The sequence below is a fragment of the Peromyscus maniculatus genome, chromosome 16 (assembly GCF_049852395.1).
Source record: "Peromyscus maniculatus bairdii isolate BWxNUB_F1_BW_parent chromosome 16, HU_Pman_BW_mat_3.1, whole genome shotgun sequence".
Taxonomy (NCBI): Eukaryota; Metazoa; Chordata; class Mammalia; order Rodentia; family Cricetidae; genus Peromyscus; species Peromyscus maniculatus.
In genome coordinates, this window is record NC_134867.1 from 25,308,964 (window position 1) to 25,324,001 (window position 15,038).

At 38.4% G+C, this 15,038-nt stretch overlaps 1 protein-coding gene across 3 annotated transcripts in view; it reads right to left on the reverse strand.

Annotated features, from left to right (window-relative positions):
- Positions 1–10,231: 10,231 nt before the first annotated feature.
- Tbc1d32 (TBC1 domain family member 32) overlaps positions 10,232–15,038 on the reverse strand; it is a 207,582-nt gene continuing 202,775 nt past the window's right edge. For all 3 annotated transcript variants that reach the window (XM_076552493.1, XM_006981267.4, XM_076552494.1), the window contains one exon: positions 10,232–13,649. In XM_076552493.1, the coding sequence (XP_076408608.1) occupies positions 13,530–13,649 (120 nt within the window). In that variant the 3' untranslated portion in view covers positions 10,232–13,529. The remainder of the gene's footprint in view (positions 13,650–15,038) is intronic.

Here is a 15,038-nt window from a genome sequence, read left to right on the forward strand (position 1 = left end):
AGCTGTATGACCTAGTTTTAGATCAGCATATGAATGCTTGTCCAGTAGGTCTCTGTGAGACAGAACCCACAGAGATGATCTCTCAGTAGGCAAGAACTAGAAGACCTCAGGATACTGCAGAATAGTGCTGGGACCACACGGTCTGTATACTTTCTTTTTTCTTATGACATTGATGATTCAGTGGTTTATAGTCTCATTTTGTCACTCACACATGGGACAGATGTAATCATTCCCAGAAATCCCATTTGTTTTCTCAAATATTTTCCTGTAAAATTCTTAGGGAACTGATACTTCTCACGTGTCTTATCTGGAAATATTAGCTGTTATTCAAGACCCTGGGAACATTTCTGATTCAGTGCTGACAGGATCAGAGACAATAAAAGTAAATGGGCACATATAATAATGTAACACAGGGGACATTAACTACATCTCCTAATTCTTAGAAAAAACATTAAGATGGAAAAAGAATGCCTTATCAAAATTCATCCTTTTAGAGAGGCTTACGCATGCAGGACCCTTTTGTAGGACAAAGGAACAGTTGGAGAAATACAAGCTAACTGTATGCAAGCAGTTTATGGCAAATCACCCTATTTCTGTAAATATGCTTTGTTAAGTTTTGAACGATATTGTTGTTCTTGAGAATGTATGCCTATGTTTACCACTTTTTAGATTTGTAAAGACAGGATGTGCCTGGCTTGATATTTAGCCAAGCTAGCAAAATGCTGAGTGTTGTTTTTGGTTTAAAAGTTGTTTTGATGTAAAAGTTGGGAAAACACATACTTGTTTTTCTAGAGGTTAATGCTGGAGACTGGGGAAAAAACTTGCTTGGTTTTGAAGTACAAATAAAGGTGGCCCAAGCTATTTGGGGGGCCAGCCATTTGTGTGAAACTTATCCGATGGTCAAACACTTCTTTCTTCGTGCCCCTTCCCTGTCTCAGGGCCTGAACCCAGCTGAGGCAGGACTGTGGCAGAAAATAAAAAGCTTGGGAAGTTAGTTATTTTGATCATATATAATTTTGGTTTTCATTATATGATTTATTTCCAAGGAAGCTACATTTAATGATATTTGCTGTTGTAAAATGAAGATTACATTTGAGAGATGCTCTAAAAAAGGAACTTTGGCATTTTAGGAAAGGACTAAATATAAATGTGTTATTCAATAAAAAAAAAAAACCCTAGATGTCTCCTGATAATAAATCCATGTTTAAATACTGGACTGGATGATCCAGTATTTAAACTTTAACAGCCAACATTTTAATAGCTGTCTCCCCCAATGTATCTCAAATACACTCTATTAGCAAACATGACAGTCCAATTATCTCCATGGTGCGTAGCATTTCATGGTGGCCCATTGCCAACAACAGGATATAGGGTGGGAAACATGCCAAAGAAGTTAACTGATTTTAAAAGCTAAAATACTGCTAGTGCTGAAAATTCAGGGTTTATGGAAGGCTAACTCCCCTGACCCTGTTTAAATTCATCATATAAGTAAATACATTAAATAAATAAGCACCTACTAAATGGACAACACTTTCCTTTTATATTCTGCAAGAGGGAAATGGAACCCAATAGTTCAATTTTATTACAAAGAATACATTAGCAAAATTTATATCACCTACAAAAGAAATATTTATTTTCCTTATCAATGGAAAGTATAAAACAATTAAAATGCTTGAATAATCCATTATGTATTGACCTGGTCTGTGTCATTAAATCTAGAATGCAAAGAAATTAGCCATTTAAGGATATATGGGTAAATTGGATATCTACAAAAATTTGTGTTCAACCACAGATCATACATGAATTTAATTTCTGTCAGTTGATAGCAAGGAAAAGAAATCAGTTACTCTTCTAAAAGTCAAAATAAGTTTAAACATTAGCACAAACCTCACAATGTCCTGTCCGTAGTAAGGGTCTGATGAAAGTATGCATGACTATATGAATAAATAAATAATATAAAGAGAAGAGGACTGAACTCAAAGTCAGGATAACTGGTTTTCAGGCTTTGTTGTCCCCATCTAGCTATACAACAAGTTAAAATAGCTATTATTGATAATATGCCTCCAAAAAGATGTTGCCACTCTATGTGCTACACCTGAAGTTTTCTGAGGTAGGTACTAATGTTGTGCACATTTTATCCACAAGGAAACTAAGGCTTAGTAACTTACAAATGGCAGAGCTGGGATTCAAATACAGGTAAGGCTAGTTCCCCTAGGATACCCAGCACATTTGGTATCCTTTATATATGATCTTGAGGTCTATCCTTCACTTCTTAATAGTATCTTCATCATTGGTAAAATAGTGGGCTTGGGCTGCATGTCCTATTCGGTCCCCTGCATTTCTAAAACAGTTATTAAGTCAACGTGAATTCGGATTTAAATGTAAAATTAGTATTCTAAACCACATTGACCAATTTTCCTGTAAAGTCCAGGTAATGAATATTTTAAGCGTCGTAAGCTTAAAATATTTTGCAAACTGTCACAAATATTCAAATCAACTCTGCCATGGTAGCACAAAAGCAGACATGGTGAATATATAAACACTGGGCATCGTGTTCAAATAAGACACTGATTGGATATGTAGTCAGAGGTGTGTACCTGCCTACCATGTGGATTCAATCCCAACACCACAAACATACAAGACATCCTTATTCAAAAACAGTATCAACAAGAAAGGTTGCACTGGTCTGGTAGGCCAGTTGAGTGGTAGGCTGTAGTATGCCCACTGTGTCCCAGTTGTCACATATAATAATGGATGCTGGGGCTAGGGTTAGCAAGAACAGATTTAAGAATCTGTAAAAATACTGTGCTAGCAGAAATCCTGAAACATCAGGTGCTCATGTCTTTCACTGTCACCACCAGTTCCTTTAGAATAGATGGCTGGCTCTTCTACATTGTATCTGGGAAGAGTCTACACCGATTCCAACCCCAGATTGATCTCTGTCAGTTTCCATACAAGAGAAACACACATTTGCACACATACTGTATATAAAAGAGTCATATGGTTTCCAAATCATGACTGGGTTTCCAGGCTGGACTGCAGTCTGTCAGATGCATGGTGTAGTCCAGACAATGCCAACACATGTGACACATGCATATTACTCTTATACAGGTACGTTGTAGTTAACAAATGTGAATACATAGAAATGAATGTACTATTATTATCTGTATTAGCAATGTGTCCCATAATAAGTGAGCAAAAATATATTTGTCAAGAACATAGGTCAGCTCTTAAGGGAGATTCATTTTTATTTATGTGTATGTATGTCACATGTGTACAAGGGTGACACAGAGGCCAGAAGAGGTCATAAGATCCCCTGGAGCTGGAGTTACAGGTGGTTGTGAGCCATCTCACATGAGTTTTGGGAACAGAACTCAGGTATTCTGCAAGAACGGTTAAGTCCTCTGAACTGCTGAACCATAACTAGAGCCTGGTCTAATGTCTTAATACTCAATATCCCAATTGTGTCTATTTTATAATTCAAAACCACGTTGATGTTTCATTCATCATACTGTGGATACCCTGTGCATGCTACTAAGGTAAAATTTTTGGAAAATAGGATTGAATAATTCTGCTTGGACTTGTAAACACTTACAAGTATCTGTAAATTTACAAGTATTATAAAAATTTAGAATACCTTATTTTTGAGATATGATTTCTAAAAAGTGTTTACTAATAGCATAACTGATTAATAATGCTAGCATAGCATTAAATAACAATTTACAAATTAAAACAATTCAAAATAAGGTAATGTTTGAAGCATAATCAACTTTCCATAAATTTGAAAAGATTAAAATTTATGAAGAACATTATATTTTAAAGATGTACTTACTTATTTGTGTGTGTGTGTGTGTATGTGTGTGTGTGTGTGTGTGTGTGTGTGTGTGTGTGTGTGTGTGTATACAAGTGTCCATGGAGTCCACAAGAGAGTCTTGGGGCCCATGTAGCTGAAGTTACAGGTGGCTGTGTGCTGCCCAGTGTTGGTACTGGGAACTGAACTCAGGTTTTCTGGAAGGGCTGGCACTCGTAAACACTGAGCTATCTATTGCCTCTGCCCCGAGAACGTTCTTTCGAAAATTATACTAGAAAACAATTGCAAAAGTATTTCTGAGAAATTAGAAATTACTTTGAAAACTAAATACCATGCTTCTAAATAACCTACAGATCAGTGGAAATATAAACAGATGTGACAGAGTTTTTTTTTTTTTTTTTTTTTTGGTTTTTCGAGACAGGGTTTCTCTGTGTAGCTTTGCGCCTTTCCTGGAACTCACTTGGTAGACCAGGCTGGCCTCGAACTCACAGAGATCCACCTGGCTCTGCCTCCCGAGTGCTGGGATTAAAGGCGTGCGCCACCACCGCCCGGCAATGTGACAGAGTTTTAACCCAATGAGAATGGGGGGAAAAATTCCAAATCTGTGGATGTAGCTAAGGCAGAACAAAAGGAATTTCACAACCTTAAATGCCTATGCTAGAATTGAAAGACCTCAAGTAAATGACTTAAAGAAGAAATGAAATGAAAATTTAAAGGAAATACTTTAGATCCCAATGCAGGTCAATGGAACTGAAAGTAGAAAAATAAATACAAGGTGGCAGACTAATAATATCAAAATCAAAATAACAAACATCAGCCACACAAATTAGCCAAAAGCAGTGACACCAATTCAAATTCTGACACCAGTACAAATCATTCCACTAAGTGGAGTAATAAAGAACTCCCCCTGGAATACTTGGTGCCAATAACCTTGGCAATTTACTTATTTATATTTGTAATTAAAGTTTTTTAATTAAACTAAAATTGTGACAGTCTGCCCTTCCCTTTGCTCCCCCCAACTCCTCTCATGCCCCCCACCACTCCCTCTCAAATTGATGGCCTTTTACCTTTACTATTCACCATATGCATAAATATATAAATACAACCTGTAAGTTGGCTAGTGTGGGTTTGTGTAGGGATGACCACTTTGCATCAGGTAACCAACTACAGGCCTCATCCCTAATTCTCCCTCTCTCAGCAGTCCTTAATTCCCAGTAATTCTTGTCTAGGAGTCAGACCTGGTGAGATTTCCCCTTTCCACATTAGCACTGAAATTAAAATGCAGTGGACAAATTCGATGAAAGAAAGGCTTACCAAAGTTCAATTTAAAAAATAAGCTGAATAGCCCTGAAGCTATTATATGAATTAAATTTTTAGTTAAAAATCTTATCATAAAAAATTATAAGCTTCTGTGAAGAATTCTATTAAACATCTAGGGGAAAATCATATTACTCATATACAAGCTCTTACAAAAGAAAGGCTGGAACACTGCCCTACACATTACTCAAATACCAAAACCACAAAACCACAGATAAATATTGCTCATGCACATAGAAAATTCTTCTAATTTTAGCATATTAAGCCTAGCAATGTGTGAAATTGATGAAATGTCATGATTAACTGGTTAATTTCAAGAATGCAAGGTTAGTTGATCATTTAAAAAAATCAATAGATGTTAATACATTCAGATGAAAAGCAAGAATCATTCTTCTTCTTAAAAAGATAAAAGATTCACTTTGTGCGTGTGCATGTGTGCGTGTGTGTGCGCACGCGGGTGTGTGTGCCTGAGTGCATGCAAGTGCATAATGCATGCACAGGTGCCTGTGGAGGCCAGAAGAGGGTACCAGAGAGTGCCAGATCCCTTGGAACTAGAATTACAGTTTCTGCTGCCTGATGTGGATGCTAGGAACCAGATCCAGGCCCCCTGTAAGAGTAACAAGTGTTCTTAACCACTGAGTTGTCTCTCTACCCCAAGAACGATTTCCATAGGAAGCAATTGACTAAATTGCGTTTTAATGCAGATGGTTGCTGACAAAGTGGAGTGAACTGAAGGAATCTGAAGTGGCTCTCCAGAAACCCTCATCTAAAGTGCTAATGCTGAGATTCTATCCTAGGACATTTTTGTCACATTCTCTTTATAGTATGTTGTCTTGATATAGTCAACTTTACTAAGGTGAAGTTTTCACCCCAAATTTGACTCGCTTCAAGTATACATTTCAGTTTCTACATTTCTACAAACATGTAGAGTATACTGACGTCTTTATGATATAGACAGCTCCCCGCCCCCCGCCCCCCCCCCCCGCCCACCTCCACCAAGCTCCATTCAACCAGTTCCCTTTCTTCACCTCTCACCCCAGTCCTTGAAAGCCATTAACATCCCTTCAGTCACTTCAGGTTTCTTCTTCTAGAGCCCATGAGTGGGATCATACAGCGTGTTTTCTTCTGTCTGACTTTCTTGATTCGCCACAATGCAGCTAGCTTTCCTCCAGAATTGTGGAAACCAAGTGATGTCATCCCCATTGCTGAGTTCAAAATCAAATGACCATTTACCCATTCTTTCTTGAAAGAAATCTGGGGTGGTTTCCATTTTGGAACTATATGAGTAAAACTTTGCTGCTGATGTGGAAGTCTTTGTATTTCTTTTGGGGAATTCCTGGAAGGGACATATCATATCACAAGGTATATGTTTAACTTGATTAAAGACAACCAGATTTCAGAGAAAATTTCCAGTTATTGCAGTTTCCAAACAAGAAATGTGACTTCCAGAGTTCCAGCTGCCACCCAAGGTTTATAAACCTTGCAAGTTGTTGAGATTTTTGTTGTAGAAATTTCAGTGACTATGCAGTGCTTATTTCCTGGATTTCATTAACAGTTCCATTAAAATAATGATCATGAATATTTTTGAGTGTTATTTAAATATGTATTTTTTGGTAAAGTATCTGTTCAAACATATTTTACATTTGGATGGAGATGTAATTCAGTGGCAGAGTGCCTGTCTAGCAGAGGTGGATTCCATTTCTAGCACTAAAAAATAAGTGTGTACAACATATTATGTATGTATTTTCACTGTTTTAAATGTATAGATGTATATGTGCACATATTGTTTGTTTTCTTATTGCTGAGTGGTTAGAAGCTCTATATAATCTGAACAGAAAGTCTATTACTAGAAATGTGTTGACTATTTCCTTGTTACTTTCATTAGAGAATGTCTTTTGTAATAGCTCGTCTTTTCCTAGCCAGAATAGCCAATTGGGGAAAAACAAAACAACAACAAATGAGAGCCAAGGCTGGTGAGGATGTGGGGAAAGGGGAACACGCATTCACTATTGGTGGAATGCTATAGACAAATTTCTAGGCGGCCTTATTAAATAAAGAACATGGAGCCAAATATGGAGGTGAAAGCCTTAGAGATCAGGGAAATAGTGAGAGCCACCAACCACCTTACCTCACCAGCAATGTAGCTTCCAAACTGTGAACTACTTCCTGTCTAACTTGCACCTTTATTGCCTTGCTGCTCTGCCCTCTCATTGGCTCTTATCCCAGCTACCTCACTTCCTTGTCACTGCTTGTCTGTACAGACCTCCAGGTCTCTATGGTTGGTACTGGGATGAAAGGCTTGTGTCACCACACTTGGCTCTGTTCCCTAGTATGACCTTGAATACACAGAGACCCTGCCTGCCAAGTGATCGGATTAAGGGTGTGTGCTATCACTGCCTGACTTTGTGTTAATGGCTTGCTGCCTCCTCTGATCTCCAAGCAAACTTTATTAACATACAAATAAAATATCACCACATTTCAGCACAAATAACATGTCACCACAGGATGCAAACTGGTACAGCCACTGTGGAAATCAGTAGAAGTTTCCTTAAAAAGCTGAAAATAGATCTACCAAAAGATCCAGCTGTACCACTCTTGGGCATATACCCAAGGTCTGTGTGTCTTACCACAGAGATACTGGCTCTTTCATGTTCGCTGAGGTCTATTCACAATAGTCAGGAAATGGAAACAGCGAAGATGCCCATCGACTGATGAATGGTTAATTAAATTTGGTACAGTCATACAATGAAATATTATTAAGGTGGAAGAGAATGAAAATTATTAAATTTTCAAGTAAATGAATGGAGCTAGAAATGATTATGCTCAATATGGTAACCAGAACCAGAAAGGCAGCAATTACATGTTTTCTCACATGTGAATGTTAGCTTCCTCTTAAGTTTTAATGAGAGCATTTCATTTGGAATACCCACACAGCTTTGGGAACTAGGAATGGCCATGGGGGATAAAGGGATCACTCAATGAAGGGAAAGTAAAATATAGTGCTTTAAAGGGAGGAAGGGGAAAAACAGAATGGGAAGGATTGAATTCCCTTTATCCTGCTCTCCCATCCCCTTTTCCATTTAGTCCCGATTACCGATTCCTGGCATGCCCCTGCGCAGAAAAGGGTGGGGGGGGGAAACATACAGCTTTGCTAACTCATCTTACAGTCATGGATTCATAATTATGCTGTTGTTTTTCCCAGTTCACTTACTGTTGTTGACATTTATATCGCAAATCTTCATCACCTAAAAATTCTACATGGTATTTTCCACACTAAATTGTTTCCTCTATTGCTGCGAAAACAGCAGCTTCCAAAAATGCCTACTATACATCTGTGTTCGCTCGCTATCTTATGCTACTTTGAACAAAATGTCCAAGATCTCAGCAGAGGCTAACATTCCATGCATGCCCTAAGGCTCGTGATATTCTCTTCTGCCTAAACATAGGATTCATTTTAGTTCATCCCAGGCCAAAATCGTTCCTCTGCCCACTTCGCCATCCTTACCCCAACATAAATGTACTTCTGCTTCCTATTTTAGAAATAAAATGAAATTCAAATCATTGGGCTGGCACCCATGCCTGCATTAACTACTACCTGTTTTATTGTACAGTAATACTCCTGGGAAGAGCAGCTTCAAGTCTATTCTATTAAACTCTACCCAACAAGGCTTTATTTCTTATTACTCCATCAAACATTCCCAAGTCCCAGGGAGAAAACATTCTTGTCATTTTTATTTTTATTTTTAATTTTTTTGGTTTTTCGAGACAGGGTTTCTCTATGTAGTTTTGGTGCCTGTCCTGGATCTCACTCTGTAGTAGACCAAGCTGGCTGCAAACTCACAGATATCTGCCTCCTGAGTTCTGGGATTAAAGGCGTGCACCACCGCTGCCTGGCTCATCTCATGAGGGTGGTAAACTCTTAGTAGTATCACATCTCAATTGTCTTACAAGTTAAATTTTTTTAGAATAATTTTTAAATTTTTATTACATATGAGTGTTTGCCCACATGTACATCTGTGCACCGTGTGCATGCCTGGTGCCTGTGGAGGTCAGAATGTTTGGATTCCATAGAACTGGAATTATGGCAAGCTGCCAGGTGGGTACTTGGAACTGAACCTGGGACCTCTGCGAGACCAAATGCTCTTAGCTGCTGAGTCATTTCTCCCTTATCTTGGATTATTTTTGTGTGTGTGTGTGTGTGTGTGTGTGTGTGTGTGTGTGTGTGTGTGTGTCAAATATATTCATCTGCATTGCTTAAGTTGCCTATGTAAACAAAAAATAAAACAGACTTCTTTAAGTCTGGGAAATCTGGGAAACAGAGAGCCAGGATGACACACACAGTATTACTCACTTGTAGCCAAAATTCTAAACAGTCTTAGAAAATAAGAAACACGGAGCCAAATACAGCGGTAATAGCCGAAGAGATCAGAGAATTAGTGAAGAGCCACTGACTACCCTTTAGCTTACTACCAAGCAATAGTTTCCCACATGAGAGAGCTTCTTCCTGCCTAACCTGTGCTTTTATTGCTTTCCTGTTCTGCCTTCTCATTGGCTCTAGGCCCAGCCATATGACTTCCTTGTCACTGCCTGTCTAAACAGACCTCCAGGTCTCTATGGTTGGTACTGGGACTAAAGGCTAGTGTCACCACGCTTGGCTGTGTCCTTGACCCCACAAAGACTCTGCCTGCCCTGTGATCAGATTAAGGGTGTGGGCTACCACCGCCTGACTTCTGTTCCTGGCTGGCTATGACCTCTGATCTCCAGGCAAACTTTATTTATTAACATACAAATAAAATCACATTTCAGCGCAATTAAAATATCACCACATTCACTAATCACAGAGTAAGACAGACTATTTTAGTGAAGTTTAAACACTTCCCTGAGAGGTACCGGTAACACCTTGACAGATACTTTAGCTATGTAAGTATCACAAGACTCCTAACTGCAAGTGTTGTATTTTTAAGTTCTGGAGATGGAGTGCACAGCCTGGTGCATCCTGAGAATCACTCAACCACTGAGCTATGGTGCTTCTATGCACTAAATATAACAATTCAAAAACAGATGGTCAAAGATTTACATACTAATAAAGTTCTCATAAGATAGTTTATATCATAAAATTTTATTTATAATTCTGGAAAATATATGAATTGGCTCCTCACAAATAAGAGACAAAGTCTGTTCCAAGAGCTCATGCTTAATTACACAATGGAGTCAGGACAGCATTCTTTAAGGCTACTATTCTTAAAATAAGTAGAAACATGAATCACAAGGATAGCCACGGAAACTGTTATGTTTTCTTTCATGAAACTAGTGTAAATCATTCTTCTTAAGACATTTCTTACTTATTTTTAATTTTGGATTGTTTTCTGGTTTCTTGTTTTTTTTTTATTTTTCAATTACATTGTTTTGGTGGGGACAGGTGTGGAGGGCAGGGGTAACTTGTGGGAGTCGGTGTTCTGCTACTGTGTAGGTCATGGAGATCTAACTCAGGCTATTAGGTTTGACCTCCAATACCTTTATCTGTTGAGACATCATACAATCTTATTATTTTTTCACTTCCTTACTTTATTTATTTATCTGTGTTTCTGAGATAGGGTTTCAATATGTAGTCCTAGTTGGTCTGAAACTTGCGTCGATGGCCTGCCTCTTGTTTCTTGAGTGCTGGGATCACAGGTGTGGACAACCTTGTCCAGTTCTGTGTCTACTTTATCAAAGAAAAATCAAAACCACCTGGTTCCAAATGAGGTCACTGCTTGCAAAATGTAACGGTCATAACTTCAATATTACCTGAGTTTCCAATAATTCATCCATCACCAACGATGTAAATAATTTCTATCTGCAATGCAAAAGCTTTCACATGAGAGGAGGTTCCGGCCTCTTAGCACTAAGAGCATCACTCAGGAACACACAGCAGCTGGACCCTTAAGAACGCTCTCTGGCTCCAGACAGGTGCTCAGTAGACAAAGCACGTGTTGGGGTCATCTCCTCCTCTCCTCACTCACTTGGTGGGAGCCAAATGTGCATTGAGTCTAATTAACATGCTCAATTTACCTTCCTTCAATTTACAATGCCCTTTAACGACGCCATTACTGGAAAGCTATTGTTGGCATGGACAGTACAAAACCTGATTTGGGAAGAAGCATATTTTAAACGTCTAAATGCCCCTAAATTGAAAACTGAATAGCACCTGTTGCCTCACATGCTGATGAAAATGAATTTGGGCATGCCTCATTTTGGTAGAAAATTTTTAAAAAGTAGTATTAGTTTTTAAAAGTATGGTTATATGAACAAATAATACAAAATAACCTATATGAGTTTTTAAAAAACTGAAATTCGTAAATTAGTAACACATTTGAGTATTGGCTTTCAAACAGTAAATGGACAGTTACAAGAAAATCAGACCCTCACATGTTAATCCTATGGGCACAGAGACTTCTATTTAAATAAAATGTAGTGTAAATCATTTCAATTTAGAAATCTATTCTTCTTAATGTTTTCAAGTTCAGTACAAATCAAATCTATCACCAAGAAATGCCACGAAATAATAGCAGAATGCTTATCAGCATGAGGGAGACAATCTGTCTTCTAAATGAGCCATGTGAACTCTATATTGCCAATGAAAAGTTAGAAATTGCTATCAGTACAAAAAGCGCCTCCTAGAAAGGCAATCATGTCTGAGGACAATGTCCTGGTAGATATCCTTTGTTCCTCTGCAGGGGAAATGAGCAAATGTGCTGTTGTCTGTGGTTTTCCACATGTGCAGTCATAAAAAGGAAGAATCTGGGCTTTTGCCCATCTCTATGGACTCTTTCTGGTACTCAGGTTTTTTGTTCATTTTCCTTCCTTCCTTCCTTCCTTCCTTCCTTCCTTCCTTCCTTCCTTCCTTCCTTCCTTCCTTCCTTCCTTCCTTCCTTCCTTCCTTCCTTCCTCCCTCCCTTCCTCCCTCTGTAAACAAAATTGCTTCTTCTCCCCGAGTTCATTAGAAAACCATTACAGAGTCGAGACGAGGAAGGGTGAGATATTTCATTCTATGTCACTGTGACAGTCCCGACATAAATGCAATGTACTCTGATTCTATTTGTCTCACATGAGTTTTTTAAAAATATTCTACTTTACAGTTCCAGGCACATCTACAGTGTGCATGTGGAGGTCAGAGCACAGCTCTTGAGAGTTAGTTTTGTTCCTCCACAATGTGTGTGTGAGGGGCCGAAATCAAGCTGTCAGGCTTGGAGGCAAGTGCCTTTAATCCCTGAGCCATGTCGGTGACTCCTCAGCCCTCCACCACTTTCTTATAATCCCTGTGCCTTTCATACTGCGCATCTACCTACCTTCATGCCCCACCCCCAGCTTCCATATAGGAGATAAAACTTGTGATGCTTGCCTTTAGGGGACTGGCTTTTATCACCTAACATGATCTACAATCCCAATTTCCGACAAATGCTTAATTTTGTTCTTCTTTAGGGCTGAGTAAAACTCTGTTGTGGACATACACTATGAATACCTTGACTGATCCCATAACCTGGCTATTGTGAATAGTGCCAAGATAAACATAGATGTGCAGGGATCTTCATGGTAATCTGACATGCATTTATTTATTTCTATCATATAAGTTGTGTGGCTAGGTCAACCTAGGTCAACTTTTAGTTTTCTGATTCCCATAGTAGCTAGATCAGTTTACATCACCACAAACAATTTGTAAGTGCCTCCCCCGATCCTGGCACTTGTTTTCTTGGTGATCGCCATTTTGATGAGGTAATTGTTTTGATGAGCATTTTCCTGATGGAAAAGGTGGTGAGCCTTTCTACACGTACTCTTTTATCATGGGTGCTGCATCATCTGAAGTGTCTGCTTACCTCCCTGCTCATTTGTTGACGGGAGTCTTTTTGTTCTTTTATTATTTTGTAGTTTATTTAGTTCAACATATATTCTAGCTATCAGCCCCTTATCAGGTGAATAATTGGCAGTGATTTCCCCAATTTGTACCTTGGCTTCCTTTTCTTTTACTTTACAAGAATGTAGTACAATTTGTCTCTGCACACTTTTATTCCCTGAGTTCCTCAGATCTTATTCAGAAGTCATTGCCTATTACAGATCTTCAAGTGTGTTCCCTAGTAGTTTCACAGTAAGGTCTTTGTTGCTTTTATAAGTCAAAAAACAAATAAAAACTAAAACCTAGGACTGCTCCTAAAAATTTAAAGAACCAGGAACTTGCAGAAATGAACTCACTTCATTTCACAAAGTGAGCAAACAGCAACATGAATATATTCTGTTCAAAACCTCTCAGTATTGATGTACAATGCATGGACACACAGAGCATGTTATCGATGTGGACAGAACACAATCAAGTCGCCTTGTCGCATTAAAGAGGAATAAAACGTAACATTAGAGTGCCCTTCGTGGTCTAAGTGCTCTGCACTCTAATGCTACGCATGTCTCTCAGCAGCACTGGCCGGTAGTTTTGCTCCAAAATCTCCATGTATTCAAAATAGTTGCTCACTCGGAATCCACGTAGTGCTTCTTCCTGTCAGGAGAATACAAAGGGAAGTTCACTTACTTAGAGAAAGATACACAATTCCAAGTGAATAATGTTTAAGTAGCTGAAGGATCATTTGTTCTCAGCTATAGATGCCGGGTAAGTTTACATGGCTAGTGAATGTGTAACTGCTTTTCATTTGGGGAGCTGTGTCTGTATCTGTCAGGAATGAAGCATGGCCTCGTGGAGCAAGGTTATTTTAAGAAGCAAAACTGCTTTGCAGTTAACAACAGCAGCAGCAATAGCAGCACGTCTCCCTAAAATTTTATGTATATTTCAATAGTTTAAATATGTAACTAGTAAAGGCCCAGAATTCTCTCTAAGGATGCTGCTCATAAAGACCTCCCTCAGCCTGTGGTTCACAATGCTAGCTAGCACAGGGCATGTAAACAGTCATTTTTTGCTGTAATGGTTAGTGTCCCAAACGAGGCAATCAAGAATAAACAGCATGAACTTCTATTTATTATTTTAAAGTCTTGGGGGGGGTTAGCTAAGCTTTTCAGTATTCTCAAATATTATCTAATGTAGTATCTATCTATCTGAACGTTTTCTTAAAAATCTTTAGAATAGTCATTCTCAATTTAACACAACTATGTTAGCTTTTGAGGATATAAAAATTTTGGACAATTCATGCCTTTCACAAGTCTATAGTTTAAAGACAAAAAAATGAATAGCACAAACACAACAGCAATCCAAAAGAACGAAAGGCGATACATATTATGTACCAGATAGTTTGTTAGCAGTGGTAGAAGAGAGACATCAGTGTAAGGTAGCTAAAAATACATAGAATTTTTCACACTTTAAAAGCTCCACATGTACTTACAGATATATAAAAAAACCCTCATATATAGTCACTTATGAGTAATATTTCACAGTAAATAGTTATATAGAACTTTACTATTAGTATGCCATGGGTCACTTAAAATCCATATAATTTGAAGAAAAGATACAGACAATCTAAAAAATTATCACTGGTCAGCAAGATTGACAGATGCTGAGGAAACTAAATGGTGTTTAGTGATGGGATTTGCCATTATACCACTCAACACAAACAGGTGAATTCCACTTTTCACTTTAAGGTAAAAGACTGTTTCATCCGTTCTCTCACTTTCACTCACACATCCTATTAGCATATGTAAGCTCTTGGTTGTGCACACCACACTCAAAAGAGAGTGAGGAAAGAATTGTATCATAGACTGTTAACAGCCAAGGGAAAACATGCTCTCCCATTAATAAACATGAAACTTCTCTTAGGGTTACTATTTCAGCAATGAAACACCACAACCAAAGCAACTTGGGGGAAGAAAAAGTTTATTTGGCTCGCACTTCCCTTAAGCAAAGGAAGTCAGGACAGTAACTCAACCAGGGCAGGATCCC